Source organism: Mustela putorius, unplaced genomic scaffold (assembly GCF_011764305.1).
Source record: "Mustela putorius furo isolate JIRA1106 unplaced genomic scaffold, ASM1176430v1.1 tig00537248_pilon_pilon_pilon, whole genome shotgun sequence".
NCBI classification, from domain to species: Eukaryota; Metazoa; Chordata; class Mammalia; order Carnivora; family Mustelidae; genus Mustela; species Mustela putorius.
Genome location: NW_025422387.1, coordinates 12987114 through 13014393, shown reverse-complemented (window position 1 = coordinate 13014393; position 27280 = coordinate 12987114). Strand labels below are relative to the sequence as shown.

Sequence of the window (27280 nt, the reverse complement as noted above, 5' to 3'; positions counted from 1 at the left end):
CAGCATGGATTCATGGTCCATCCCCCACCAGAGGCGAGGAAGGCCCCATATAAGGTCACGCCTGCGATGTTTGCATATCCTCAAACAAATCTGCCTGCCTGGCTTTTATCCCCGCAGCCCCCCCCAACCCCGCCCTGCCCCCACTGCATTCCTCTTTTGCAACCCTGAGTTTTATCAGCCAGATACATGACCATGTGCCCCAGTGTGAGATTTTCTTTTGCATGGGTTCCTCCTCTGTCGCCCAAGAGAAACGGGTTTTGTCTTACCTTCCCACTTTTCTTCCTCCTCCGGAGGTATTAATTAGGAAAGCAAGAAAGGAGAAGAATGAGGGAAAAGAACTGCAAAGGGAGCAGGGTGACACCAGTGGAGGAGGAGAAATAATTAGCGCCTATTAAATTGGGGGTATTAAAAATAAAATGGAGAGTAAGTGGAGGTTAGCCTGAACCGAGGAGCAGCGGTGCAACCCTGGCCACGTTAATTAAGCTCAGGGAGTCTCCATGGAAACCCAAGTTGGGCACATTTATGAACCCGCGTTAATTATATGGAAATCTCTGCACTGGAAAACGGGGCTCCAAGAGGGCAGGAGAAGTGCTCCAGACGCGCTGTTGTGTTCCTGCAAGTCACGGCTTCAGTGGCTGCTAATGACAAACCGAATTTCCGGTGGTTTCTCCTGTGGTTGCAAACTCGAAGCGCAGAAGTCTGTGATTCTTTGCTGGTGGGCAAGGAGGGATGCTCTAAGACCCCCCTTCCCCCAACCCCCAGCCTGTCTCCTGCACTCCCCGCACCCCTCCTCCCCGCGATCCAGCAGCCAGAGGGTTAAGGGCTGGTCCAAAGTTCTGGCTATGCTGATTGCTAAACTTTTTCGTATCAGTTACCACCATCCTCCACTCTTACTAGATTAGAAAAGGGAGGCAGGCGGAGCGCCCAGAGGCTGCAGAGCGAGGGAGTGGCAGATTCGCTTTTGGAACCTGAGCAGTCCTGCTTCAGAGTTTCCTCCTCCTCTTCCTTCTCATTCCCCATTTCTTCTTCTTCAGCAGCTTCACTGAGATGTAATCCACGTACTGCGCAGTTCACCCCCTTGCAGTGTGCATTTCCATGGGTTTTGTATCAACGCCCAGATCTGGGCGACCATCACGACAGTCCGTTTAGAACATTTTCATCCGCTCAAAAAGAAACCCTTGAGCTATCACTCCATTACCCTCCCGGTCTCCCTAGCCCCTGGAAGCCACAGATATCTTTTGTCTCTATAGATTTTCCTTTCCTGGAATCCCATATGAGTGGATCCTATGCTGAGTCCTTGGGCGTGTCTGGCTTCTCTCACTCGGGATCGCGGCTCCAAGGCTTGTCCACATCGGTGGGTGTATCAGTACTTCCTTCCTTGTTTGTGGTCGAGTAATAGTCCACTGCGTGGATACGCCTTGTTCACCCACCCGTCAGCTGAGGGACATTTGGGCAGAGCTCAAGTGTTGATTGGGGTGTCCGTATAAGCTTAGCGAAGGTCACCGTGAAGGGTAACCCTGGGACTCAGATCCAGGTCTGCCTCCTGAGCTCCTGCACACAAACACTAACATGGAGACTCGTTCCGTGTCACTGAGGAAAGATGGGACGCCCCTATACATCAAATGCCAAGTCGGGGAGCGGGGCGGCGGGTACTCAGGGAGTGCGCGACGCAGGATCACCATGTGGGGAAGGAAAGCCATGAGCGGCCACAGAGGAATAAGGGGGAAGGTGTCACTGCTCTTTCCAGAGAGGTCTAGGCTGTTGTGTGAATGGTGACAGATGGAATTAACTCAGAGGGTGGGAAGGTGTGCCCCAGGGACCTCAGAGAAGCCTCCTAAGCTCTCTGTTCCATAGTTTCCTCGTCTGTAAATTGAGGGGAATGATAACAGTACCTGCCCTTTTGAGTCACATGGAAGCTAAATGAGTTTATCTTTGTGAAAGTAGTTAGGACAGTGCCTGGCACATAGGAAGTACAGTAGAAGTGTTTGCTATTACTTCTGTTCTTACCTAGGAGATGCCTTCTGGGGTGGCTCACCTTGATCCTACCGGGACACAGGGGCCGGTCGCTGAAGGCTGTATGTCTGTCTTTCTTTCTTTCTTTCTCTCTTTCTTTCTTTCTTTCTTTTTTTTTTTTTTTTTAAGATTTTTATTTATTTATTTGACAGCTAGAGATCATAAGTAGGCAGAGAGAGGAGGAAGCAGGCTCCCTGCTAAGCAGAGAGCCTGATGCGGGGCTCGATCCCAGAACCCTAGGATCATGACCTGAGCCAGAGGCAGAGGCTTTAACCCACTGAGCCGCCCAGGCACCCCAAGACTGTATTTCTTGTGCGAAACATACACAAGGCCCGCTGGCCTTGCTCTGGACCTCAGTTTTCCTAACCCTCAAATTAGAGGAGAATGGGTGCATGCGTTCTGGGAGTTTACGATTCTCTCTGACTGCTTGGATCTCCTCATGGAGCATCATCTCCACCCGCAGACCGCAGTTTCTCTGTCCACATGGGAGTGGGGTTTCTCAGGCTTTCTGGCAGGGACTGTCTGTCATCCTGTGCTCCCCCGCCGGTGCCCCCTCTCCCCTACAGATCCAGGATAAAGCAAAAGTTTAAAGTCAAGGGCTTTGATGAAAGGCAGACGGGACTGCTGGCTCCACATCCTCAACCGAGTCACCGAGCATCTTTATCCTCAGTTTTCTTCTCTCTAAAATGGGGGTAATAAAATCATCTCCCTTCTGTGCCTGTTTGGGGATGAAATGGATGAGTGCAGATGAAGGACCACCGTGCCCTCTGCATGGAGCCGGTAAGCTGTCAGTGCATCTTAACTATGTTACTGGGAGGCCTGGAAGCCCGGTGGGAGGCCCAGTCCTTGTACGCATTGCGGTCTTGGCCCCAATGCCCTTCCCTTATTAAGCAGATCGCAATTTGTGAGTTTACTGGAGAGAGACCGTCTCTGATCTCCATCGGCTGTTAGGCACCCGCCTGTGTGTTTCCCATCAAAGTCAGCCTCCGCCTGTATTCCAATCACATCCCCCAGTTAATACCACACATTTCTGTATGGAAAAAGGGGATAAATGACATGGCAGACGCCACCAAATATGAAAGCTCCCAGTGACGCTTTCCTTGTTCCGGCAGTGTTCTCTGCTCCCCGCTTCTGAGAATAGGAAATTAATTGGCAGTACTATTTATCTCACTGTGGTTAACTGATAGATCTCTCTGCCCTTTAGTTTGTAAACACCTCTTGGTATTTCTCTGATCCTGCTTTCTTCTAGCTCTTGCCTCTGACCACAAAACACACATGCGCACCTGCACGCGCGCGCACACACACACACACACACACACAGACACCACCACACCACCAAAGCCTGCACTCACATGATGGGACATTGTGGGGCAGAATGGATAGGATTTGATAAATGTGGCAGAGATGCCTATTTTTATCTTTAAGCGATTAAATAAATACAAATGAGAAAATATGCTAAGGCTTTTTTTCTTAGATATTTATTCACCTAATAAATATGTTTCTGGCTTGTTTTTGTTTTTTGTGTTTTCTCTCTCTCTGTGTGTATGTGTTCATTGATCTTTCTCTAATGTATTCTTGTCTTTCCATCTCCCCTGCACTCAGTCTCACCAGGGTTGGGCCTCAGGTCAGGAGGGAGGTGTGGAGGTTGGAGCCAGACAGAGCTGGGCTTGAATCCTAGTTGACCAATAAGGGTGTCCCCTGGGACGAATTAGCTCATTTACCTGAACGTCAGCCTCCTCGTTGCCAAAATGGAGCCATAAATACTTCCCACAGTTGTTTTGAGGATTAGATGAAATAATACATATATATTTTTAAAGGTATACCACAGGGACGTCTGGGTGGCTCAGTTGGTTAAGCCACTGCCCTCGGCTCAGGTCATGATTCCAGGATCCTGGGATCAAATCCCGCATTGGGCTCCTTGCTTGGCAGGGAGCCTGCTTCTCTGCCTGCCACTCTTGCCTGCTTATGTGTGTGCTCTCTCTCTCTCTCTCTCACTCTGTCTCTGATAAATAAATAAAATCTTTGAAAAAATAAAATGTCTACCACGGTTTCTCTGTCACTAGGTAGACGTTCAGTGATGAACTAATTCCGTCTGCCTTCTATGTCTGCTGAGTTTTCTTTTGCACCCAGACCCTGTCTCAAACTTCACTCTGTTCCCTCCCTGCCATTCCTGATTCTCATCTCAAATGCTTTCTCCAGGGTGTTCTTGCTGTTTGCTCTGGGGCAGCCCGGGTGTGCCTTTCTGCAACACTCACCACACCTGTGATTACTTTTCTGACACGGATCTGACATCGAGGCTGAAGCTTGCACGGGCACCAGGACTGGGCTCTGGTCACTAGGACATGCATCTGTTATGAGCTGCACTGGCAAATTACTGACAGCGTTTCGGATTTTAATAAGGAAGGAAAACTGGAACCAACTCACATGTCTCTCTCACAAGAGAATGGATAAACTCTGATACAGTCACACAATGGAATACAGTTCACCAGTAACAAGGAGCAAGCCACGTATGGGTATATCCAGCAACGGGGATGAGTCTTGGACATGTTGAATGAAAATAAGCCAGAGATAGAAGAGTATGTGTTGTAGGTTTCAGCTTATAGGAAATGTGAGAGCAGGCCAGAGTCATCTATGGTGACAGCAAGTAGATCAGTGGCTGCCTGGGGCTGGGGTGGGAGGAAGCGATTGACTCCAGAGGAGCAGGAAATGATGATGGAACTGCTCTCTGTTTTGATTGGGCAGGTGGGTGGGTGCATGGGGGGGGCGTGCATGTTTGTCAAATCTCACTGAACTGTGGACTTTTGCATTTTAGTGTATGTAAATTATACTCGAAAAAGTTGATTAAAAAATAAACTAGGGAAACAAAAAGCACAAAGAAGGGAAAAAAAAGAAGGAAGGGAAGAAAGAACAAACAAATGAAAAACCAGGTGAAGGAAGAAGGGTGGCAGCTTGAATTCTCCCCGGTAAGAGGCTGACTTCAGTTTACGAGTCGATGCAGTAGTTAGTGGAAACCCACTGTTCTCATTGTAACAAGAAGATAAAAAGATAGAGGACAAAAGTAATATTTTCAAAGACACTGAAAAGCCATGGAAATAAGAGTAGATGGACTAAAATTCCAGGGAGAGAAGGGTCTTTTCCAGAAATTATGAAAGCCATCAGACAATGGAATAACATCTCGAGAGCATGAAAAAGCAAAACAAAAATCCTGCCCACCTCTAGTTCTGCAGCCAGTAAAAATACCCTTCAAAAATGACAGCAAAATAAAGACATTGCAGACACACAGAAGCTGAGGGGATTTGTCACCAGCAATCCTGAACCACAAGAAACACGAACACTAGTCTCCTAGCTGAGGAAGTTGTTCCCAGATGCAGAGAGAGACCAGAGTCTCTTCACATGGATAGAAAATTGACTGTTTAAAGCCATGTTAATAACCATGTCTTGTGGCTTTATTTAAATATATATATTTAAATAATAAATAAATAAATTAAAAAAATCTTTCAATATATTTAAATATATAATATTTATATTATATATTTATATTATATATTATATATATTATATTTATATTATATATCAGTGGGCTTTAACCCACTGAGCCACCCAGGTGCCCCTAATATATATATATATTTAAAGATTTTATGTATTTATTTGAGAGAGAGAGACAGAGAGAGAGCATGAGAGGGGAAAAGGTCAGAGAAAGAAGCAGATTCCCCGTGGAACTGGAGCCTGATGCGGGACTGCATCCCGGGACACTCTGGGACCATGACCTGACCTGAGGCAGTGGCCCAACCAACTGAGACACACAGGTGCCCTAAATATATATATTTTTTAAAGCAGTAATTGTGGGGCCCTTGGGTGGCTCAGTGGATTAAGCCTCTGCCTTCGGCTCAGGTCATGATCCCAGGGTCCGGGGATCGAGTCCCACATCGGGCTGTCTGCTCAGCGGGGAGCCTGCTTCCTCCTCTCTCTCTCTGCCTGCCTCTCTGCCTACCTGTGATCTCTGTCTGTCAAATAAATAAATAAAATCTTAAAAAAAAAGCAGTAACTTTAATAAGAGAGTGTTGATAAATCTGACTTCGTTAATAACTTCTACTCATCAGTGGGCACCATGGAAGGAGTAAGAAGAGCCCGGATAGCATATACATACATGTGGCAAAGGACTCCTATCTAGGGTATATAAAGAATTCCTACAAATCAATAATAAAAAGACGACCCAATTGAAAAAAAGAGACTCAGATACTTCCCAAAGAGGAATCCACATGGCCAATCAACATAGGAAGAGATGCTTAACATTACTACTCATCAGGGAAATGCAAATTAATGTCACAGTCAGCTCTCCCTACACATCTAACCAGAAGGGCTCAAATGAACAAGGCTGTTTTGACGGGGATGGAGAACAATTGGAACGCTCACACATGGCTGACAATTTGGGATGCTGGTGATTTCTGATAAAACTAAACATACCCCTATTCTGTGACCCAGCAATTCCTGAAATAGTTGTGCATATATATGTTCACACACACACACACACACACAAAATAAAAAAGTATGTTCAAGCAGCTTTATTCGTAATAGTCCCAAACTTGTAATAGTCCCTATATGTCTGTCAATGGGACAGTGCATAAACAAATCACAGTATATGCAAACAATGCAACACTCCCCACCAGTAAAAAGCAATGAACTACTGGGGTGGCTCAGTAGGTTAAAGTCTCTGCGTTTGGCTCAGGTCATGATCCCAGGGTCCTGGGATCGAGCCCCACATCGGGCTCTCTGCTCAGCAGGGAGCCTGCTTCTCCCTCTCTCTCTGCCTGCCTCTCTGCCTATTTGTGATCTCTGTCTGTCAAATAAGTAAATAAAATCTTTTAAAATAACAATTAAATAATAATTTATTATGATCAATTAAATTATTAATTATTTAATAATTAAATTAAAAGATTAAAAAAAGAATGAACTACTGATAAATTGTACAGATGTAATGGTAGCAAAGAAGTCAGATGTGAGAGAGAACATGCTGTATGATTCACTATATGAGGTCCAAGAATGAGCAAAACCTGTCTCTGGTGAAAGAAGTTAGAGGAGCCATGACGTCTGTGTGAGGGCAGCATGGATAAGGAAGAGCCTTAAGAGAATCTTCTGGGAGGAAGGGCATGATTCCTATCTTGATGTGGTGGTTACACAGCTTATCTAGATATGTACATTTTAATTGAATTTTGAGGTGCAATTTAAGATTTAAATAGTTTATTGCGTGTAATTTATACCTCAACAAATTAAATAAAATAACAAAATATACCCCTGTTTTCCCCTTCTCATGCTTCCTACAATCAACCTCCAAGTCTTTCTTTTTTTTAAAGTAAGCTCTAAACCTAATGTGGGGCTTCAACTCACGACTCCAAGATCAAGAGTTGTGTGCTCTACCAGCTGAGGCAGCCAGGTACCCAACTTCCCAGTCTTTCTTAAATAAAGACATATAAATATATATATATATATAAACATATATATGTATACTGATGGGTAGATAGATAGATTACAGACATAGGAGATTTTAGGTTGTTTCCAGTCTTAAAAATAATATTGATGATGGGACACCTGGGTGGCTCAGTTGGTTAAGCAGCTGCCTTCGGCTCAGGTCATGATCCCAGCGTCCATGGATCGAGTCCCACATCGGGCTCCTTGCTCGGCAGGGAGCCTGCTTCTGCCTCTGCCTGCCATTCTGTCTGCCTCTGCCTGCCATTCTGTCTGCCTGTGCTTGCTCGCTCTCTCTCTCTCTAATAAATAAAAAAATCTTTAAAAAAAAATAATATTGATGCTGTTGGAAGAGGCATTTTTCTGTGTTGCCTTTTTAAGCATTTGGGTGCCTGGGTGACACAGTGGGTTAAAGCCTCTGCCTTCAGCTCAGGTCATGATCCCAGGGTCCTGGGATCGAGCCCCACATCGGGCTCTCTGCTCAGCAGGGAGCCTGCTTCCCCGCCCCTCTCTCTGCATTTCTGCCTACTTGTGATCTCTGTCTGTCAAATAAATAAACAAAATCTTAAAAAAAAAATCTAAAAAAAAAAAAAATCTCATGAAAAGGTTGATACGAACTCATGGCGAAAGGCTCTAGAAAGAAACATGGGGTTAGATGGGTGGGGATTCTGGAAAATGAAATTTTAAATGAAATGAATCACATGGAGAAGAGGGAATGAATGAATGTGATTGAAATGAAAGGAAGAAGCAAGCAAAGTTCCAGTAACAAAGGAAGGAGCAGCATTTAAGGAAACCTAGTCTTCTATAAAGCACCCGTGAGCTGAAATAGTCAAAGAAATATCACCAAAGATGGCAGGAAGGGCATGTTCCCAGAAGTGAACAGGCTCCTCGAATTTTGTCAGAAAACCTACAGGCAAGAATGAGTGGATGCTTAAAAAAAAAATGTGTACCAAGAGCAATACATTTCCAATAGGATTTGTATTGTTCAGAGCAAGTAGATGTACAAGGAGATAATAGGTTCTCTCTTTGGGGAAGATCTTGAAATAATACAGTCAACAAATATTTATTGTCTTCCCCGAGACTGGCACATAATAGATGTGCCGCAAATAGCTGCTGGATGAATCAGGGAATTCAAAAAGCATGAGTGGAGGTCCCTGCTTCAGTGACCCTCTTTGTGGGTAGTGACACAAGAGCCATGAGCAGGTGTGTGACAGGAGATAGGACTATGGAGCCCTGCAGAACTGGGTTGGGGAGGAGACAAGGGAAGGAGTCAGGGAAGGCTTCTTGAAGAGAAGATCCTACTTTGTCTTGTTGTAATAAGCCCTAAATATCAGCCTGGTCTCCATCAGCAATTTTATCAACAAGCAGGAAGAAGATATAGATCAGAAAACATCTAAGTACTGTACCCACCTCTGGTCAGCGCTCTCTGAGACCAGGGTACTCTGGTTACCTAAGTTATGAGGATCCTAACAGTAGGGACTGCCTTTATTCCCCATTTTGCCAAAAAGGGAACAGAGACTTGGAGCAAGAGGCAATTTGCCCAGAGTCCTGCAGCCGACAAGTAGCAGAGCAGGGCTCATCCTGTTTCAGGCAGACTCCAGGGCCAGCGATACCATCATCCCATGCTCTGGCTTGGACAGACAGCTGGATAGAGGCCCTTCAAGGCATCCCTAGGGCTCTATGATTCTGGGTGGCGTCTCCTCATTTTCAGCACTTCTCAGCTGGAGAAACTGTGGGTCTGGGTTCTTCTGCTTCCTGAACCTACGGAAGGAATTCTTCCGCTTGGGTTCTGTTGGCCTGCAATCTACCTGTCCATGAAGACAAAGACGTATCTGAGTGCTGGGTGACCCTGATTGAATCAGCAGCAAAGGCACGCCAGTGACTTCGCGCTTTCCACACGACTGTACTGTTTCAGCCTTGAACCCGTTGGGCCCTTGTGAGGTCTGTTCATTTTAAAAAATTCATCTGGGGCCCGTAATATGTTTTGTTGTGATCCAGGCTTTGTAAAATGCAGGAATTAGCTGCAGTGACATCGCGTGGTCTGTATTAATGAGTTGTAACTGGGTATCAAGTTCATTATCAAAACAAACCCCCCATTTGCCTGAATCTCTGGTGCTATGTGTCTAGCTGGTAAGAAAGCGCCTTTTTCTTTGTGAAAGCAGAAAAGCCAGGCTTCAGAAAATGTTGATTTATGCCGGAAGAGCCCACCACACCCTTAAATGACATGGCATGAATTGTGGTCTTGTCATTTACAGCTGGAGACACCCTCGTACTCTTCTGCTTCTGGTGTAAAATGTTACTCGGGCCACCCTGCTATCAATCTTACCCAACGATCTATTTACCTGGAGTACACAATTACAGAAGAGGCTCCATTACAATCCAGGGGAGATGAAAAGAGCATTAATGAAACCCTGAGTGGGACTGGATGGCTCAGCGGTTGGTCTGAAATGCCCTGGTGTCCATGAGGCCAGGCTGTCTGGGGCTTTCTTTCCCTCTCTCTCTCTCTCTTTTTTTCCCAAAGATTTTATTTATTTATTTATTTATTATTTATTTATTTATTTATTCGTGAGAGAGAGAGAGAGAGAGTGCACACAAGCAGGCCGAGACAGAGAGAGAAGCAGGCTCCCTGCTGAGCAGAGAGCCGGATGCGGGGCTCCATCCCAGGACTCTGGGATCATGACCTGAGCTGAAGGCAGTGGCTTAATCAACTGAGCCACCCAGGTGCCCCTTTTCTCTTTTTTTAAACACGTGAAATTGTTATAAGAATTAACAAAGCTCAAAGGAAGCACAGGAAGAGCTAACAGATATTGCTGAAGTTAGGATACAAAGGCCAGAGAGGGAGGGAGGGAGAGGGGGAGAGGAAGAAACAGCTTCCAGAACTTCAGTGAAATCAAAACTGCTTTCTGGGGAGTGGCTGGTTTTGATTCTCCCCGAATTGGGGCTGGCTGCTTCCAGGGGCGGGTGTCTGACCTCTGACCAGCCTCCCCTCCCCTTCATTAAGGGCCCTACCCTTGTATTACATTCAGGTCCTTTAGGAGCCAGGAGTAGCGATATCCTTCACAGGCAGACAAGGAACAATAGAGTCCGGCTTCCTTTCAAGTCAGTTTGCAGTAGGACCATGTTCCAATATCAAAAAGGAAGAAAAAGGACACTTTGTTTTGTGAGTAACCACGAGACGGCTGCATTTAGGTGACTTCTGTGGACAGTGTGACGTTCTCCCCCAGGATGCTCCTGTGACTTCTGACGAGCTCAGAAAGGCTTCGGCGACAAGAAGATTGTGGCTGTGGAAGCCGGGCCTGGAACTGAATGTGGAGACTTAAGGGTGAAGCCGGGTCCCCGTCCCAGTGAATATTAGCAGCCTTGGGCACGGAGCAGAGAGGACGAGATGGGACTTCGGAGCCAGGCTGGCCTGGGTTGGAGTCTCGGCTTCTCTGTCACCCGAGTCACCTTTTGGGACTGAGTGTCGTCTGGACCTGTAAAATGGAGGAGGTAGCACCTCCCTCACGGGACTGTCAGAAGGCCTCAAGATAGTGTTTGTAAATCATCTGGCGCATCGTGAACCTTCAGTGGGTAGCAGGATAGCAAGCAAGATGGGCCAACAGGTAGGATGGTGTAGACTGAGGACGTAAGATGCCACAGGAGTCACTCTCCAAATGAAGGGAGAGAGACCACCTTGACGGCATCTCCAAGGTGGCTGTAGGAGAATGGATCCCTCGATCCTTATCCACTTTGAGAATGTAAAAAACAGAGAATGGAAAGGGAGAAAGGGGTTTCTGGAGGGATTTCTTCAACCACACCTGCCGGGATGCTTTGAATCCTGACCCCAAAGGGAGGAGGAAGCTTTGTCCTTCACTTCAGAGGGAATAACAGAGAGGCTTTGGTGGGCCTGCTCACGAGTTTGAAGTGTGATCCCAGCAGCTGGGGCACTGCTGAGCTGGTCCCGGACCCTCTCCGGGCAAATCCAGAGGACAGAGGCAGGCTCGGGGGCGGGGGGTGCTCCTGGGGCTGGTGCTGGGTTAGGAAGTGGTGTTTGTCTTCGATGGTGTGTCAAGCGGGTGTAAATCCTGGGCACCAGAAGGGACACCCCAGGCAGGAATATTAACCTAGGGTTTTGCCCACTGTGACTCCTATCAGAAGCCCGGGAGACACCAAGGTTGGGAGTCTGGGTGGAGCGGACTACTGGTAAACCAGAATCTGCGGGATGTGCATCTGATAGACAATGTGTAGAGAGCTGGAATTATTTGGGAGGCCGCTGTAAAGAACTTCCAAAGGACCAACAGAGGTGCCTATAGGAGAAAAGAGCCAGCTTCAGACCTTTGCTAGGCCCTACAAGAATACAGACCTTTTATGGCGGTACCACTGAGAACTTTCCTGTGCTCCCTATTTTCCCTTCCAGCTGACACAGAAAGCTAAGGGGAGCAGGAGCTCCTCTGTGGGTGAAGGAAAGAGCATTGCCCCACACTGCCCTCCCTCGTGGCAAGTGGCCTGCGGGAAGCCGTCCTAAGCTGTCCTTAACAGGTAGGTGTTCTTTTTTTTTTTTTTTTAAATAGGTTTTATTTATTTATTTGACAGAGAGAGACACAGTGAGAGAGGGAACACAGGTGGGGGAGTGGGAGAGGGAGAAGCAGGCTTCCTGTTGAGCAGGGAGCCTGATGTGGGGCTTGATCCCAGGACCTGGGGATCATGACCTGAGCTGAAGGCAGACGCTTAACAACTGAGCCACACAGGCACCCCGCAGGTAGGTGTCCTTAACAGCACATTCTTCTCCTTGAAGGAAGGTGGAAGTGTTGCTTAATATATTAGTACCGAGAATCAATGCTTGTAATTTGTGAATCGTGACTGTGTCTTGTGACTTGGAGAGACCGTGAGGCTGGTACCACCCAAGGGCAAGCAGGAAGGGCACCGGATACATCATCTTTATGCTGGGGCTGGAGAAAAGCTTCCCCTGCTAAAAATCACTGAAGGTAGTTGGGGAGGCACCCCCAAAAATAAATAAATAAATAAATAAAATTCTTGTTTTGATTGGATCCCAGGCTTCATTCAATGGACAGGGCTTTCGTAATGCTGGTATTACAGAAGGTGGGATGGAGACTTGGTGAGATTTGGGGCAGTGGGCTGGAAAGAAATGAGAGTCCTGTGCAATGTTTGTCAGCTGCTGAGTTCAGTGACTTCTGGGGTGACTAGAGTATCTTTGAAATCCCCCTGAACTTTGACCTTGGCCGGTAAGGACAAGCTAGAAGAGAATAGCCTATGAGATGCCGTTAGTATTCCTTCTCCTTCCCCAAAGCCCCTCCAAGGAGGTGGTTTTCCTTCTTCATGTTCCTCTTCTGAGAGTAGGGACATAATTGCCCTCAACCCATAGCCCCCGTGGATGGCCAGGCTTGACTCTGCAAAGTAATACATCATGGTTAGGGATGGGGACTTTGTAGTCTGACCCAAGTTGGGTCCGAAAGGCAGAGGGGCCACCAACTAGCTTGGGAATCTGGTCGAGTTATGTATCAGTTTGCTCACCTGCAAAATGGGGTAAGTAGTGCCCAGCTTTTGGCACTGTCGAGTGGTTGGAATTGGATAATTCACTGAAGAATTTGGCAGGGCACGTGGGACATAGGAAGTAGTTAACCAATCATAACAGTTACTTCTAATATCATCATCACGACTACACCATGTGCCACTTACTTAATTTTAAAACATCATACCGTTTTTAACCCCATGGAGGATACAAAAGTATACTTCATTTGGCTATCCCCAGCACAACCTTGAAAGAATGGCAATTCATGAGGAGATTGAATTCTTTCTCAATGTGATACCATTTTTCCTTGACCAAAAAAATCCCTCCCCACAAAAACAAAAACACCAAAACAAAACTCTCATTACACACAAAAAATTTTATACACAAAAAATCGGCATTACACACAACAGCACTTGGGGGTGGTTGGATGTACTTAAAGCACCAAAATGTGGAATGGTATTCATCATAAATCAATCTCAGTTATCATTCTGGACCCAGTCTTTTTAAATTATTATTATTATTATGTTCAGTTAGCGACTGTCTAGTACATCATTAGTTTTTGATGCAGTGCTCAGTGATTCACTCGTTACATATAACACCCAGTGCTCATCACAGCACGTGCCCTCCTCCACGCCCATCACCCTGTTAACCCTTCCTCCTACTCCCTCCCCTCTGAAACCCTCAGATTGTTTCCCCGGTCCATAGTCTCTCATGGTTCCTCTCCCTCTCTGATTTCTCCCCCCTCAGATTTCCCTCCCTTTCCCTGTGGTCCTCCATGTTATTGCTGTGTTCTACATATGAGTGAAACCATCTGATAATTGTCTTTCTCTGCTTGACTTACTTTACTTAGCATAATCCCCTCCAGTTCCATCCATGTCAATGCAAATGGTGGGCAATCATCCTTCCCCACTGGACCCAGTCTTTAGGGATATTATCTTGAATCTTCACAAGATTGAATCACATTTGAGAAAATGCAGCATCAGAGAGGTGAAGCAGATAGTCCAAGGTCACAGAGCAGGCAAATGGCAGCAGAACCAAGCCTTAGAAGCCTGGGTAATTCATGGCCCCGGTTCCAAGGCAATCATGCTAAGACATGAGTTTGTGTACTAGGCCAAGGAAACTCAAGAATTGCCCTTTATTGAGATCATTTAAATTGCAGACCTTGGAGCTACAGAAAAGGGGGACAAGGGGGATGATTTGTTGGTTTGAGGCAGGGAGGGAGAAGGTGAGGAGACCTAGTTAAGGCTACAGAAGGCTTCAGGCTGCCTACGGCAGTTCCCGTGGCTCCCGCAGAGAATGTTCCCCATGTCTGCCATTTTTCCATTCCATTTCCATCTCTATGAAGATGCCAGATTCATAGCTCACATTCCTTGGTACCTATCAACAAGCTTGGCTTCCTGAGTTTTGAAAGGCCTCTTTTAAAAGGTCTAAAAATATCAAAGAAGCAATATGATTCGCAGAGGATGGGATGAGCTAATAAGCCATAACAACACAGGCAAGTCACGCGTTAATTGATTGCCTTTGGGGCATTTTCTTCAAGGGCTCTCGGAAATGCAACATTTTTGTCCTGTTACTCTTTGGGCTGCCTTTTTCTGAATGCATAAAAATGAGCAGCATGAGAGTCATTGTCTTTGGAAATATCAGTATTTAAATGTTTTAATGCTTGATATTTGGGAGCCCATGGCTTTGATCCTCAAGCGGGAATATGAAAAGACAGCATTTAAGGAGCACTTACTACAGTGCTATATAATAAGGAGCACTAAATAAGGAGCACTTACTACAGGGGCAAGGGGCTTACTCATAGCCAGGGGCTTTTCTGAGCATCATCAGTTGATGTTCCCAACAACCCTGCAAAACAGGGACTGTTACAACTTCCACATGCGAGACAAGGAAACTGAGGCACCAGAGCATAACTTGTCCAAAGTCACACACCTAGCAAGTATCAGAATGGTATCCGTATTTATGGCGCACCCAGCACATGCTGTGGATGACTTGTGAGTAAAACATTTGTGGCCCTGGTCCGGATGGATTTATAGTTCTCTGAGGGATGTACCTGGTACCTGGGATTATTCTTGATCCTGAGAACAGACGCTAAAGAAAAGTGATCTTCTACCCATTGCACTAGGCTCTGGGGATAGAATTGTGAGCAAGGCATGGTCCTTTCCCTCAAAAAGCTCCAAGTTTAGGGGTAGGGTTGAACAAATCAACAGGCAATTACGATGCAGAGGTTTTTTTGTTTGTTTGTTTTTTTGTTTGTTTTTTTTTTTTTTTTGGTAGAAAATAAAAAATTCAGTGGGTCAGAGCTTGGATTCAAACTGAATCCATTTAACTAGATATTTGCCCAAATTATTCAACCCAATTAAGCTGCTTACGCTTATTAACATCTTAGCCACATACAAACTAGAACCTCGTTGCTCATTAGCTGGGCCTGCCTTCCATTCTGTTTTATCTAGCAGGTCTTGGCAGCATACTGACCCGGGATCAAAATATGCCTTTCTTAGAAATGCGGCTTTAATTAGAAGTGACTTATAAATCTTCATTGAAATAAGCATTATTTAGAAAGATGAGTCTAAGCCACATCCAGGGTTCCCCCCACTCCATCCTTAGCTGTATTTCTCTTCCAGAAAAGCTCACTGGCATATTTTAGCAAGAGCTCAAGAAAATGCAAATGTCCTTGTCTGTGGTCACAGGCACTGTCACATTCTTGCTTGCATTGCCTCCAGCTAAAACTGGCACTCTCCTTTTTCGTGCCAGATACTCGAGAATATACGCTTTAAAAATCAAACCGACAGGTGCCCCTTTCCGAGAGCTGTTTGTCTACTTACTGCCCATTGTTACTGCAGTCGACAGGCTTATCTTAAGGGCACCGGGTCTGTCTAGTGACTCGGTCCTGGGTTCAAATCCTGCCTCCACTGTTTACTTTCTGGGCGTCTCAAAGGAAGTCACCTTTCTACACCTCAATTTCCTTATCTCTGAAAATAGGGGTAATAAATGCACCTGCCCGTGGCATGGGTGTATTTTAACAGTGTATGCAAGGCGCCTGATGCACCACAGATACTCAGCAAGTGATGGCCATCATTTGCTCTCCAGAGTCTCATGGCAGGATGGGAACCCCAAAACTGTGAGGTTCAATTTCCTGCTCCTGCAGATAAACATGAAGAAGGCAAAGGAGGTTAAATGATCTGACCAGGTAGTGGGAGAGCTGGGATTGGAAGCTGGCCATACCTCTCCCACCACTGTCCAGAGCTCTGGAAACATCTTGCCATGGAAACCCAGAGGAACAAGGGCAGGGGATGTTTCCGGAGGAGGAAGAAGACAGAGAGCATGACATATTCAGAAACTACCTTGGCGTCCTAGTCGGAGGCAAGTAATGGGAGACGAGGCAGGCAGAGTTGGCAGGGACCCGGTCCTGCAGAGCCTTTTAAACCTCGTTAAAGACATTAATCTTCATTTTGAGGGCAATGGAGGGCCATTTGATTGTTCTATTCAGAGGAATGACCATATCCTACTTGCACTGAAAGAGAATGGGTTGGAAGAAGGTCAAATTGAAGGTAATGAGGGCAGTCAGGGGCCGGTGGAATAGGCTGGGCTACAGACAGTGGTGGGCTGGACCAGACAGTGACCTTGGGGAAGGAACCAGAGTCCTGCAGAACACCTGCCCTGAGGCAGCTGGCTGGACCTAAGGGCTGTTGGGGAAGGAGGGGTCAAAGAGGAAGTTTGGATTTCTGCCTGAACAGTTGGGTACACAATGGCATCATTTATTGCAATGGGAAATATCTCCCCATCAGAGAAGCATTCAACTTGCGGCAAGGTGTTGAGGACACTAGTAGTCCCTCACTGTCATGGTTCTCTACTGGAGATGATCTTGCCCTCAAGGGGACATCCGGCAAGATCCGAACACAGGTTTCTGGAGCATTAGTCCCTGTCTTTTCTACCACTGAGCTACAGCCCACCATGGACTCTTTGAAGCCCTGTCAACACTGAACCCATCCCAGCAGTACAATCTTCTCCCTTTGTGAAACCCAGAAACCCCGAGGCATTTTCAGGCTTGCAAGCTGGTCGCCAGACATGGCTAATTTTCGAGTTATTAAATGAAACTACTGATTGCATAAATTCCAATTTAGGCAGAAAGGCATTCGATCAAAATTGAGCCCTGCAAGACATTTTCTCAGGAGAATTTGAACACAGGAATTTAGAAAGGAAAAACGCCACCATCTCGTGATAGAAGGTGTCCCATTACCGACCATCATGATTTTGAATTTAGCTGTCAGAAAGATCTCCGAGAAAAATATGTTGATTTATTCAGTCCAATAAAGGTTTAATTGGCTTCTGTCAGATTTTCTGTAAGTGCTCACTTGCCACCGAACCCCGCATGGATACTGCAGCTTCTGAATTTCACAGCTCATGGCTGAGTATTTGGAGGCTGTGAGATTGCTGAAGGGGTGTCGATGGCAGGGCTCATTCCATAGTTGTGCAAAGCCTTGTATATAACCCGAGTTTCTTTAAGCTTCCCTCCCCCACAAATGTGTGCCGCCTTGGCACACATTGCACATTGCACTGTCTCCACTCTCTTTCTTCCTGTTATCCCTCTACATATTTTTTCAGAGTTTCCAGAAGGGTGTCCCATGTGATTGTCTTTTTTCACTTCTCTATCTCCAACACCTAGCACCATGGTTGTCATATACAAATATTCCCTGAAGGACTGAATGATTCCACTGAGGGCTTCTACCTTCCCCTGGCCCCAGAACCCCACAGTCACTGGGTTGCTTGGGACACCAATATCTGAGCTTTAGGAAAATCATTTGGGATTCATAGTCACTGCTGATTACTCCATTACTCCATTACTCCATTACTCCATTTCTCATACTTTCGTTTCTCCTTTGCCCTTGCTTTCCACACTCACGCTAGGCACACTGCATTCTTGCGGTAGGAAAAGACAGGCAACGTTATTCTGGCAAATGAAACACAAGAGGAAATAGGAAAGTTCCTGGAAGGCCTTTGTTTGCCTCATGAAAGGGACAAACATAGCTCACACTATCCTTCTTCTCTTTGTGCTGGGATAGGAATGTGATGCCTGGAGCTGGGGCAGCGATTCTATGACCATGAGGGGAAAAGACCTGTCTGTTTCTAAATGAGCAAGCTTCTGAACCAATACTAGCAGGCATTCACCTCCAGATTTCTTATATGAGGAAAATAAATTCATATTTGTTTATGTCACTGCTTTTCAAAATGATCCCAATTGATACACAGAGTTTTCCCCCTTTTTTCATTTCCTTCTGGGTCTTCATGGGATTCAAGCATGGGCTGAGAATTAAATCCAAGAAACTCAAATTATGATAGGGGCACCCTCCCCTTTCTACAACTGGGGTTTTTAACTGAGGCAAACATTTCTGCCACCAGAATGACCCTTCTCCTCCAGTTAACAGCACCCCACCCTTCATGCACATCTGCTCTCAGGCCAGTTCTAAAAAATAACCCTGATCCCCTTCTTCCCTTCCCCCCTTAAGCTGGGACTTAGCCTCACTAATGATGCGCCGCACTGTGTGACTTTGCAGTTAACACGCAGCCTCCTCCAGACTTCATGTCTGGGCTGACACGTCTCCCAAGTGGTGACAGAGACACTCCTGTCTGGTCCGAGTACAAGGAGCACTGGTAATAACTACTGCCATCACTTACTGGCCAGTGAGCTGTGGCTGTGTGTGTGTGAGGGAGTGTTAACTGTGTCTTGATATTATGCTCAGTATCTCACATGTGTCGTTTTATTGAATCTTTCCAAACATCGATGCAGTAGACCCGATTATAATTGGACCCACTTCACAGAGCGACCTAGTAGAGACTGTCAAAGAGGGGATTTGAACCCCCCTTTCCAGGACCTCAAAGGCAGGGCTCCTCCCTAGTCACTAACTTTATATCACATCCATTAGGTTCTTTGATGTGTTTCTTCTACCTCCCCCACCCTGCCATGCAGAGCAGCTGCCTCTTTGGAGCCAAGACAAAGAGCTTGCTTCATTTTGTCCAGCATAAAGAAAGTGCCTATCGCTCTTCCTGTGTCAGGAGGTAATGAACATGCACCTTCCCAGCAATTTATCATGGAGGGGAGCTCACTGTCACATGGACCTGCAATTAGACACAGCAAGATTCACCAAAGCAGGCATTACCAGTCCGAAGCATCAGGGCAGAAAGAAAACAACAAAACAAAGCATCTTGAATTCTGCAATTGTCTCGGGCAGTTAACAACGGAGCCAGAAGAATCCCTTGGAGAAAGAAAAAGACTGGTTGCTATTTCCCTCGCCTAAGTCATGAGTCGTATAAAAAATGAAGGTGCAGCTGGCCACATTTTTCAGAATTGAATCTTGAGTGGTCTGGGGAGCTTTTATTCCTCCCACCCCTGGCATAATCAGTGATTCAGGGCAGGGGGCGTGGCCTCTGTGATTAGAGGCCAGAGAAATCACCCAGAGCTGAGACCAGTTCCAACAAAGATGGGTGGTGACTTGCCACTTAACCTCTGCAGGCCACAATTTCTCCTGTCTGGACAAGGAGGAAAATCATATCATGTTTGTGCGGCTAGGAACGTCTTATGCTGAGAGTCCAGGTTTCTCTTGTTGGAGGATCTTTTTCTGAAATATCTTCGTTCTCCTTTTCTGATTCCAGGCAGCCCAACTGGCGGTACACCGGGCTGGACCCCTGAGATCTTATCTGGGCAGTTCTGTTCTCATCAAGGGGTGGGCTGGGGGGGAATGAACGGGACAGGGGTGGAGCTGGAGAGTGGGGGAGGGGGCAGAGATGCTCAGGCCAATCTCCTCTATACCTGGGATTCTGCTTAATTTGCCCCCTTCTCCCCTCTTGGCAGAGAACTAGACCCTGGACCTCTTTCAGCCTCAGTCTACCCAGGTGCTAAAGGGGGTTAAGAAGAACACCTCTGTCACAGAGCCGCCAGAGGATTCAACAAAGCCATAATGGCTCATAGTTCATAGTATTTACTCTGTGCCAGGCTCTGTTCTGAGAGCTTTACCCATATCAGCTCATCTAATCCCCAGACACCCTGCGACAGGGGAGCACTTTTAGCTGTTTCATCTATTCTAAGATACACATTTTCTTTCCGCATTTAGCATCTCTCAAACTGGGGCACATCTCATAATTGAAAGTAGGTTATAGTTTAATCAGCAGAGTTTTCCTTCTTAGAGGCACGAAAAGATGATGACGCATCTTGAAATGGAAGGTGTCTTAAGTTGGATAAAAATGCAATGCACCCATTTCACAGATGTGCAAACTGAGGCTCAGGGGCCTCATTTATTTGCTCAAGGCCACAAGTGGCAAAGCTGGGCTTGGAACTCACGTTGTTTGCTGAAGGATCTTCTCTTTAGATCGCTAAGCTAGGATATGAACAGAGCGCCGAGTAGGACTCCTGGCAGAGTCAAGATCTGCCCAAATTAGGGATCCTACTTTTCTCTCTGGGTGTTGAATGACAGCGTGGTAGAAATTTAAGGCACCAAGAGACAGAGCTTGTCTAAAGGATTCCACAGCTTTAGAATTTTTGCCAAATGCCATTTCTGCATTTCCATTCTAGAACATGGTGGTGGGGGGGGGGTGCCAAGTGCCTCTCTTTTTTTAGCCCCTTTAAAGGAAGAGAATGTATCCCTGGTAATCTGCACACACGCCCTTCCCCATGGCTAATCCCATTAGTCTTCTCTCTGCTTCCTTGGGAAATAAAGGGAAAAGGAACTCCCTCAAAGATTAGGGAGCCCAATGTGGGGGTGAGGGGAACTATAAGGTTTGCTGGACAAAAGACATTCCAGCAGAGGATTTGAATATCATATTTGTGGTTTTCAAAACTACAGGAAGACTGTGCAAGGGACGGTGCCATTATAACATTAGGACGTAGCACCTTCCTTCCTGGAAGGACAATGCCTAGCTTCAGAGGGCTTCATGACCCTTTGGGGAGGGATTCCCCCCACATGTCATTGCACTAGAGCATGGTGGACCCATAGTTGGTGGGATTCCCATGCAGCCCAATGTGGCCTCACCCTTCTCCTCTGAGAAACTAACTCCTTCCTCAATCACTCTGCAGCGGACACTCACTTGGGTGAGTGAGGGGGGCCTCTATGTGCCCTCTCCCTGTGCCTCCCTTCCCCAATAAACCTGAAGGTGATCTGAAGCCAGTGACTGGCCGGTGACCCTCTTTTTCTATCCCCCTGTGGTGCAGGCTAACCTCTCTCTCACTGCTTGATCCACATGCGGACGCAGGGAGCACTGGAACCCTGGAGACAGACAGATCCAAGTTCAAGTCCATTCCCTGCTGGCCAGTGTCCTTGGATAAGGGATCTGTTCTCTCTGGGCCTTCATGTTGCCGTCTATCTTGTGAGGAGGTTAACAGCTCACCTTGAAGTGTTGCAGATGGTTCTGGAAGATCTAGCTCAGAATCCAGCAGGTGGTAAATACTCAGGCTATGCCAGCTGTTACCATCAGCCTTAACATCTCTGTAGTTATTACTGGTTTGACTTGGTTTGACACCAGAAGTGGATCCTAATTTGTACACATTTCCTTGTGGCTCGTCTCTTGCTAGTCAGCCTCATTTAGGTGAACCAGTGCTTTACAGTAGCTCTAAAAAGTTGCAATTTCTAAAAGCATGATAATTCAGATGTGAGCCAGTGACTCCCTAGGGTCGTTATGATTTCCTAGAAAGTGGGGCAAGGGCAGTGGGATTTCAATGAACCTTTTTTGTCTGAAGTCTTAGTTGATTCAGCAGTTCCCTGGAAACCTCCTTCCCTTCTCTTGACCTCCCTGAGTCCCACCAACCCTTTTCCCAAGAAATACATGGCCATTCCAACCTCTGTACTTTCGTCTACTTTTCTCCATCTCTCTATCCCAGCATGGAAAACTCTATTGCATTTACTTGGGTACATTAGTTCTTCAAATCTCTCTCTCTCTCTCTCTCTCTCTCTCTCTCACACACACACACACACACACACACACACACACACACACACAGAGTTAGCGTTCTCTGAGTTCTCACAATACCCAATAATGCTTTTCACTCTGCATTATCATTATCTATTTCTTATCCTTCACCTCCCAAACATACACACTATAGATCATGAAATTTTTAAAATCAAGCCCCATTTGTTACAAGAGCAGGTGTTTAGCACATAATAGGGGTTCCATAAATGTTTGCTGAATGAATGAAACAACAATGTAACTGAATTCTAGGGAGTGTTTGCTATGTATCAAGCGAAGGCACAATGAGATTTCCCTGTTTGACAGGTGGTAACACAGAAGCAGAGACATTCTGGAGATGGCCCAAGGTCACAGGGCTGCTAAGGGGCAGATCCAGGGTTCAGATCCAGGCTGTTTGGGTCCACAGCCCATGCTCTCACGCTCCACCTGCTTCCAAAAAGCCCACTTCACTCCTCATTCTCTTCCCCCACTGCTAAGGAAGTTCAGTCCCAGAGGGGATGGCTCCAGATGGAACTCACTTCTGTGTATCGTTTTGAGATGAAAGGAGATAACAGGAAGACTGCATCTTGCAGAGTAAGCTCACTAAGAGAGCTGAAAAATGAGGGGCAGGTACAGATGTGTTAATTCTTAGAAGGGAGACGCTCAGAAACACCTTGGACTACTGGGGAACCAAGGGTGGTTTTTAAGCTCTCCTTTGTGCCCTGACTTCTCCCCAGGCCCTCCTTTATGGGGCAGGACTCTGAGCCATAAGATACACCACAGTGGACTGGGGTTGCCTGGGACCCTCCTTCCCACTTTCCCCTACCTTGGCCAGTCAGCGGGAACATACCGTGTGTGGATACAATAACAAAGACACACTTAACCAAGACAGAACTGTCCAGGAATGATCATTTGAAAACAGAAACACTTGACTGTGGTCTTTGAGTACCTATTAATGATTTTTCTGTTGTGTGTGTGTGTGTGTGTGTGTTTGATCAACAAAAGTATTTTATGTCACATATATACATTATCAAGTGTTAGAATCCTGCTAACCAACTTCCATAGCTTCCTTAGTCCTAACACTGTTTCTGCCTAGTTGATGTTCCTGGTCTCACTTTGTAGACACAAGGAAATAAAGGCTCAGGGACGCTAAGCATCCGGTCTTATCTCAGTAGTTGGTGAGTAGAAAATTCAGGCTTCACAACTGAAAGTTTGACTCTGAAGTCTTTCCATAAGAGAGAGGGTGTGCCCGTACCTCGAGCCCAGTGGATCTCTGAAAATAATTTCTGCAATGGCAAACCTACAATTCATCTTAATTTTTTTCTGATGTTCTACCGTGTCACTGCTGATTTATTCTATCATTTTGGAATTACTGGCTAATAGGATGGCCCGGCTCAGTGTTCTGCCTGGCATTTTCATTCTTTACGAGAAACCAACCATTGATAGCAACAGGGATGTGTCTCGACAATTTAATTACACCATGACTCCTCTCTTCCTCTGTCCCTTGTTGGCCTGAAGACTAATTCCTATTTCACTTGGTCTTGAAAACCTGATTGGTTTCGGCAGAGCGGGAAGACCTACCTGTGTTAGATGTTCTGAGGCATAAAAGGGCCAGAGGGCCCCTGTGTTGGGGGCACTCTGCATCTTCTTGGTGGCTGGTATCTTGGTCATCTTGGAAATCCTTCAGGCATAGCCTGGGCCCCTCAAAAGTTTTGTTTTTTCTTTTTCCAGAGTCTTCTACCTCAGCAGCCACGGGTATGAGAGGCTCCAGAAATTTCTTCCTGATTCGTAAAGCCAATTACACAGATTCCAAATAGGCTTCTGACCCAGGAGTAAGGAAAGCAAGTCATCTGGGTTTCCCACAAACAGGATAAGGAATCAGGCAAGTCCGGAATTACTTAAGTTTTTAGAAAGTTACAGACTTTAAGGAGCTTCCTTTCTTTGTAAGGAGATATCTTTCCTACAGACAAAAATAAAATACGAACGAAAAAAAACACAAAAAAACACTCCACTGACAAAATCTGAAGGGGGCCCACAGAGGGGCCACCAGACCCCTACCCTAAGGTGGCCCAGGCGTGAGGCTCAGGTTTCCACTGCTAGTTAGAGAAAGCCGGCTAACTGCCAGGAAGGGGCCAACTCGGTTGCCTGGCAACGAGACGCGGCTCAGGGCTTGCTCATTGGCTGGGATTGGTGGGGGCGGAGTCGCGAACTCCTCTGAGCTGCTGGGTTGGCGGCTGGGAGCTGGCCACTACCCAGGGAGCCACATTCTCCAAACTCAGGTTTCTCCTCTTAGACCTGAGGACCTTGACCTCTTCTGTCTGCCAAACTACAAGCAACTCCTTCCTTCCAAACTGTACTCTGTCCTGCCACTAACCCACTAGTGATTTCTTATGCCTTAGCTTGGGTAGCTAAATGTTTGCCTTTAGCCCCACAATTACTTTAACTTGAGATGCGCAGTTCTCTCCTCTTTCCGCCTGGCAAACTTCTGTGCATACTTCAAAGCCGCCCCCCCCCATACATGTATATTTCTAGTGAGTATTTAGAATGTGTTAGACATTGCTCTGAGCATTTTACATATATTGATTCACTCTCCACAGCACATCTTTAAGGAAAGTATTTTATTAACCTGTTTAACAGACTAGGAAACTGAGGCACGGAGAAATTGAATGACATGCTTCCAGTCACTCAGAAATCTCCTGGGTTGGGATTCAAAACCAGAACCATTTGGGATACTCAGGTAGCTCATTCAGTTGAGCATTAGACTCTTGATTTTGGCTCAGGTCGTGATCTTGGGGTGGTGGGATCAAGCCCCATGTGGAACCCTACACATTCTGTGCTCACTTTTCAATGGGGAGACTGCTTGAGATTCTCTCCCTCTGCCTCTGCCCTTCCCCCTGTGCTCACTCTCTCTTTCCAAAATAAATAAATCTAAAAAAAAAAAAAAAAAAAAAAAAAAAAAGCCAGACCTGTTTGAGGCTAAAACCCAAGTTTTTTTCTTTTTAAGATTTTATTGATTTATTTGAGAGAGAGAGACAGAGTGAGAGAGGGAACACAAACAGGGGGAGTGGGAGAGAAAGAAGCAGGTTTCCCAGGAAGCAGGGATCCTGATGCAGGGCTTGATCCCAAGACCATGATATCATGACCTGAGCTGAAGGCAGACGCTTAAAGACTGAGCCACCCAGGCACCCCTAAAACCCAAGTTCTTAACCGTTTAGCTGCATGACCCAGGATAAGATGCCTAACTCTTCTGAGCCCTGGCTTCCATATCTTTAAAATGGGGAAATAACTTTTCCACAGGTTGTCAAGGATTAAAACAGATAATTTATGTAAAAGGCTGAGCACACAAGGAATCCTTTTGGCAACTATTAGTTGCCTATTGGCAACTATTATTTCCTCACATCCCATCCCCAGAAAGAATTACTCATTTTTACAGGCAGTGTTCTTTTCACAGCTGATATTAATACTAATATTTATTGATCGCTCGTTCTGTAACAGGTGCTCTACTAAGCACTTTCCATACATTAATTTATTTAAGTCTTCCAATAACCCTATGGGGTGGGTTCTCAGCCTGCAGAAGATCTATGGCACATGTTCTGATTTGCATCCTTTTATCCTTGGCATTATTTCACACGAAATCAATCTGATTCATGTTTTATCTACAAACCTTGAGCTGCCGATGGTTATGATATCATCACGGCTGCGCAATGACCTCAGTTTCTCCTTAGAAGGCATCCGCTGGAAGGTGACCCTCCATCGAGTACAAAATGCCCTGCCACACAGCTACAGACGCTGATGCTTGGAAGTCATCATTTTTTCACCATCGTCTGAAGACTGAGTCTGACCTTCCCTTCCACAGGAAGTCCTCTCGCTTCCTTTGTGGGCAGCATTAAGCGACCAGAAAGCACTTTCAGAAAGATGCAGATAAACCAAGCCGTGTTCTGTAGATGGGGCTGGGGATGAGGTGGGATGAGAAGCGAGATGGGATGGAAAAATGTTTAGCTCTGAACAGAAAGACAAAGGGCTGTCTTCATACAGCTTTGAGAGGTAGGCTTGGTGAAGAAGGACTCATAGCTCTGTATGCATCCAGAGAACAGGAAGAGGGTTTAGGCTCAATATGAGGAAATGCATAGCAGATTACCCTTTAAAAGGCATAAGTTCCGGGCACCTTGACGGCTCAGTCAGCTGAGTCATGAGACCCACGATCTCTGGGTCATAGGATCGAGCCTCTCATCGGGTTCTGTGCTCAGGGCAGAGACTGCTCCAGATTCTCTCTAATTCTGCCCCGCCCCTGGTTCGCTTGCTCTATCTAAAATAAATAGATAAAATCGTTATAAATACATAAATAAAAGGCATAAGTTCTGGGGCCAGACGTACTTGGTTGCTGAGCAGCCTCAGCGGTAATCTTCTAGGACTATGAAGAAAACCAAAAGGATAATCCATGTGAAGAACCAGGCCTAGGGAAAAGGAAGTGTTCAGTAAATGTCAGCTCCTCTTTTCTTTTGTTGTTCTACTGACCTGTAAGAGCCATGTAACATTTGCAAGTAGGAAAGGCTCTGGAATTGAAAAGACCTGTGTTCAAATCTTGGCTCTGCCATTTGTTGGTAAAGAGATCCTGGCCAAGGGATTTTACCTCTCCAAGTCTCAGTTTCACCACATATGTAAACAGTGATGGTTATGCCCTCCTTATACAGGTGGGAGTACCAAATGAAATAATTTATAGAGCCTCGTACCCAGTAAGGGTTCGAGGCATGCTATTTCCCTTTTCTGTCTAGGAAGGGGTATGTTCCATAGGGAGAGAATGAGCTCCCCAGCACTGGAGGTATTCAACCAAATAAGGTCACATTCTGTGGTACTGGGGGTTAAAACTTCAACATATGAATTTGAGGTGGGGGGGGGTCACAAATCAACCCATACCACTGAGTTACCTCCCCTTAATAGCTCACACAGTGTTGGATAGATATTGCTTTGTTTCCCTCAAATATTTAAAATGTCCCTATCCTCTCTTGCAAATTTTCTGTGGTACCCTGGGGTGCCTTGGCGCCTAGTTTGGGAACCGTAAGGCCATAAGCCCGTGTTTTCTTTTGAGCTGAGCAGCCTGGATGTGCGAGAAGTTAACACGCACAGGGGTAGACGGAAATAATGACGGGCAGGAGTTTGTGGTTAATGCCTTACCTGCTGGCCTCTTGGGTGGGACATCTCTGGGGTGTGCTCTGTATTCCCCCAGAGGTCTCCTTCAGGACTGATGGGCTGGTAGCAACTGCCTGTTCACAGATGACCCAGCACTGGCTTCTTCTTTTTCCCTGTTTCGCTTCCTCACCCCCTTGAGGTCTGCTTGGATGCCCCCCCCCCCAAGGAAACCCC

General features: G+C 46.2%; 1 protein-coding gene across 2 annotated transcripts in view; it reads right to left on the bottom strand.

Annotated features, from left to right (window-relative positions):
* CCDC60 (coiled-coil domain containing 60) overlaps positions 1-24050 on the bottom strand; it is a 158168-nt gene extending 134118 nt beyond the window's left edge. For both annotated transcript variants that reach the window (XM_045073648.1, XM_045073647.1), the window contains exon 1: positions 23501-24050. In XM_045073648.1, coding sequence (XP_044929583.1) covers positions 23501-23590 — 90 coding nt within the window. In that variant the 5' untranslated portion in view covers positions 23591-24050. The remainder of the gene's footprint in view (positions 1-23500) is intronic.
* Positions 24051-27280: the final 3230 nt, after the last annotated feature.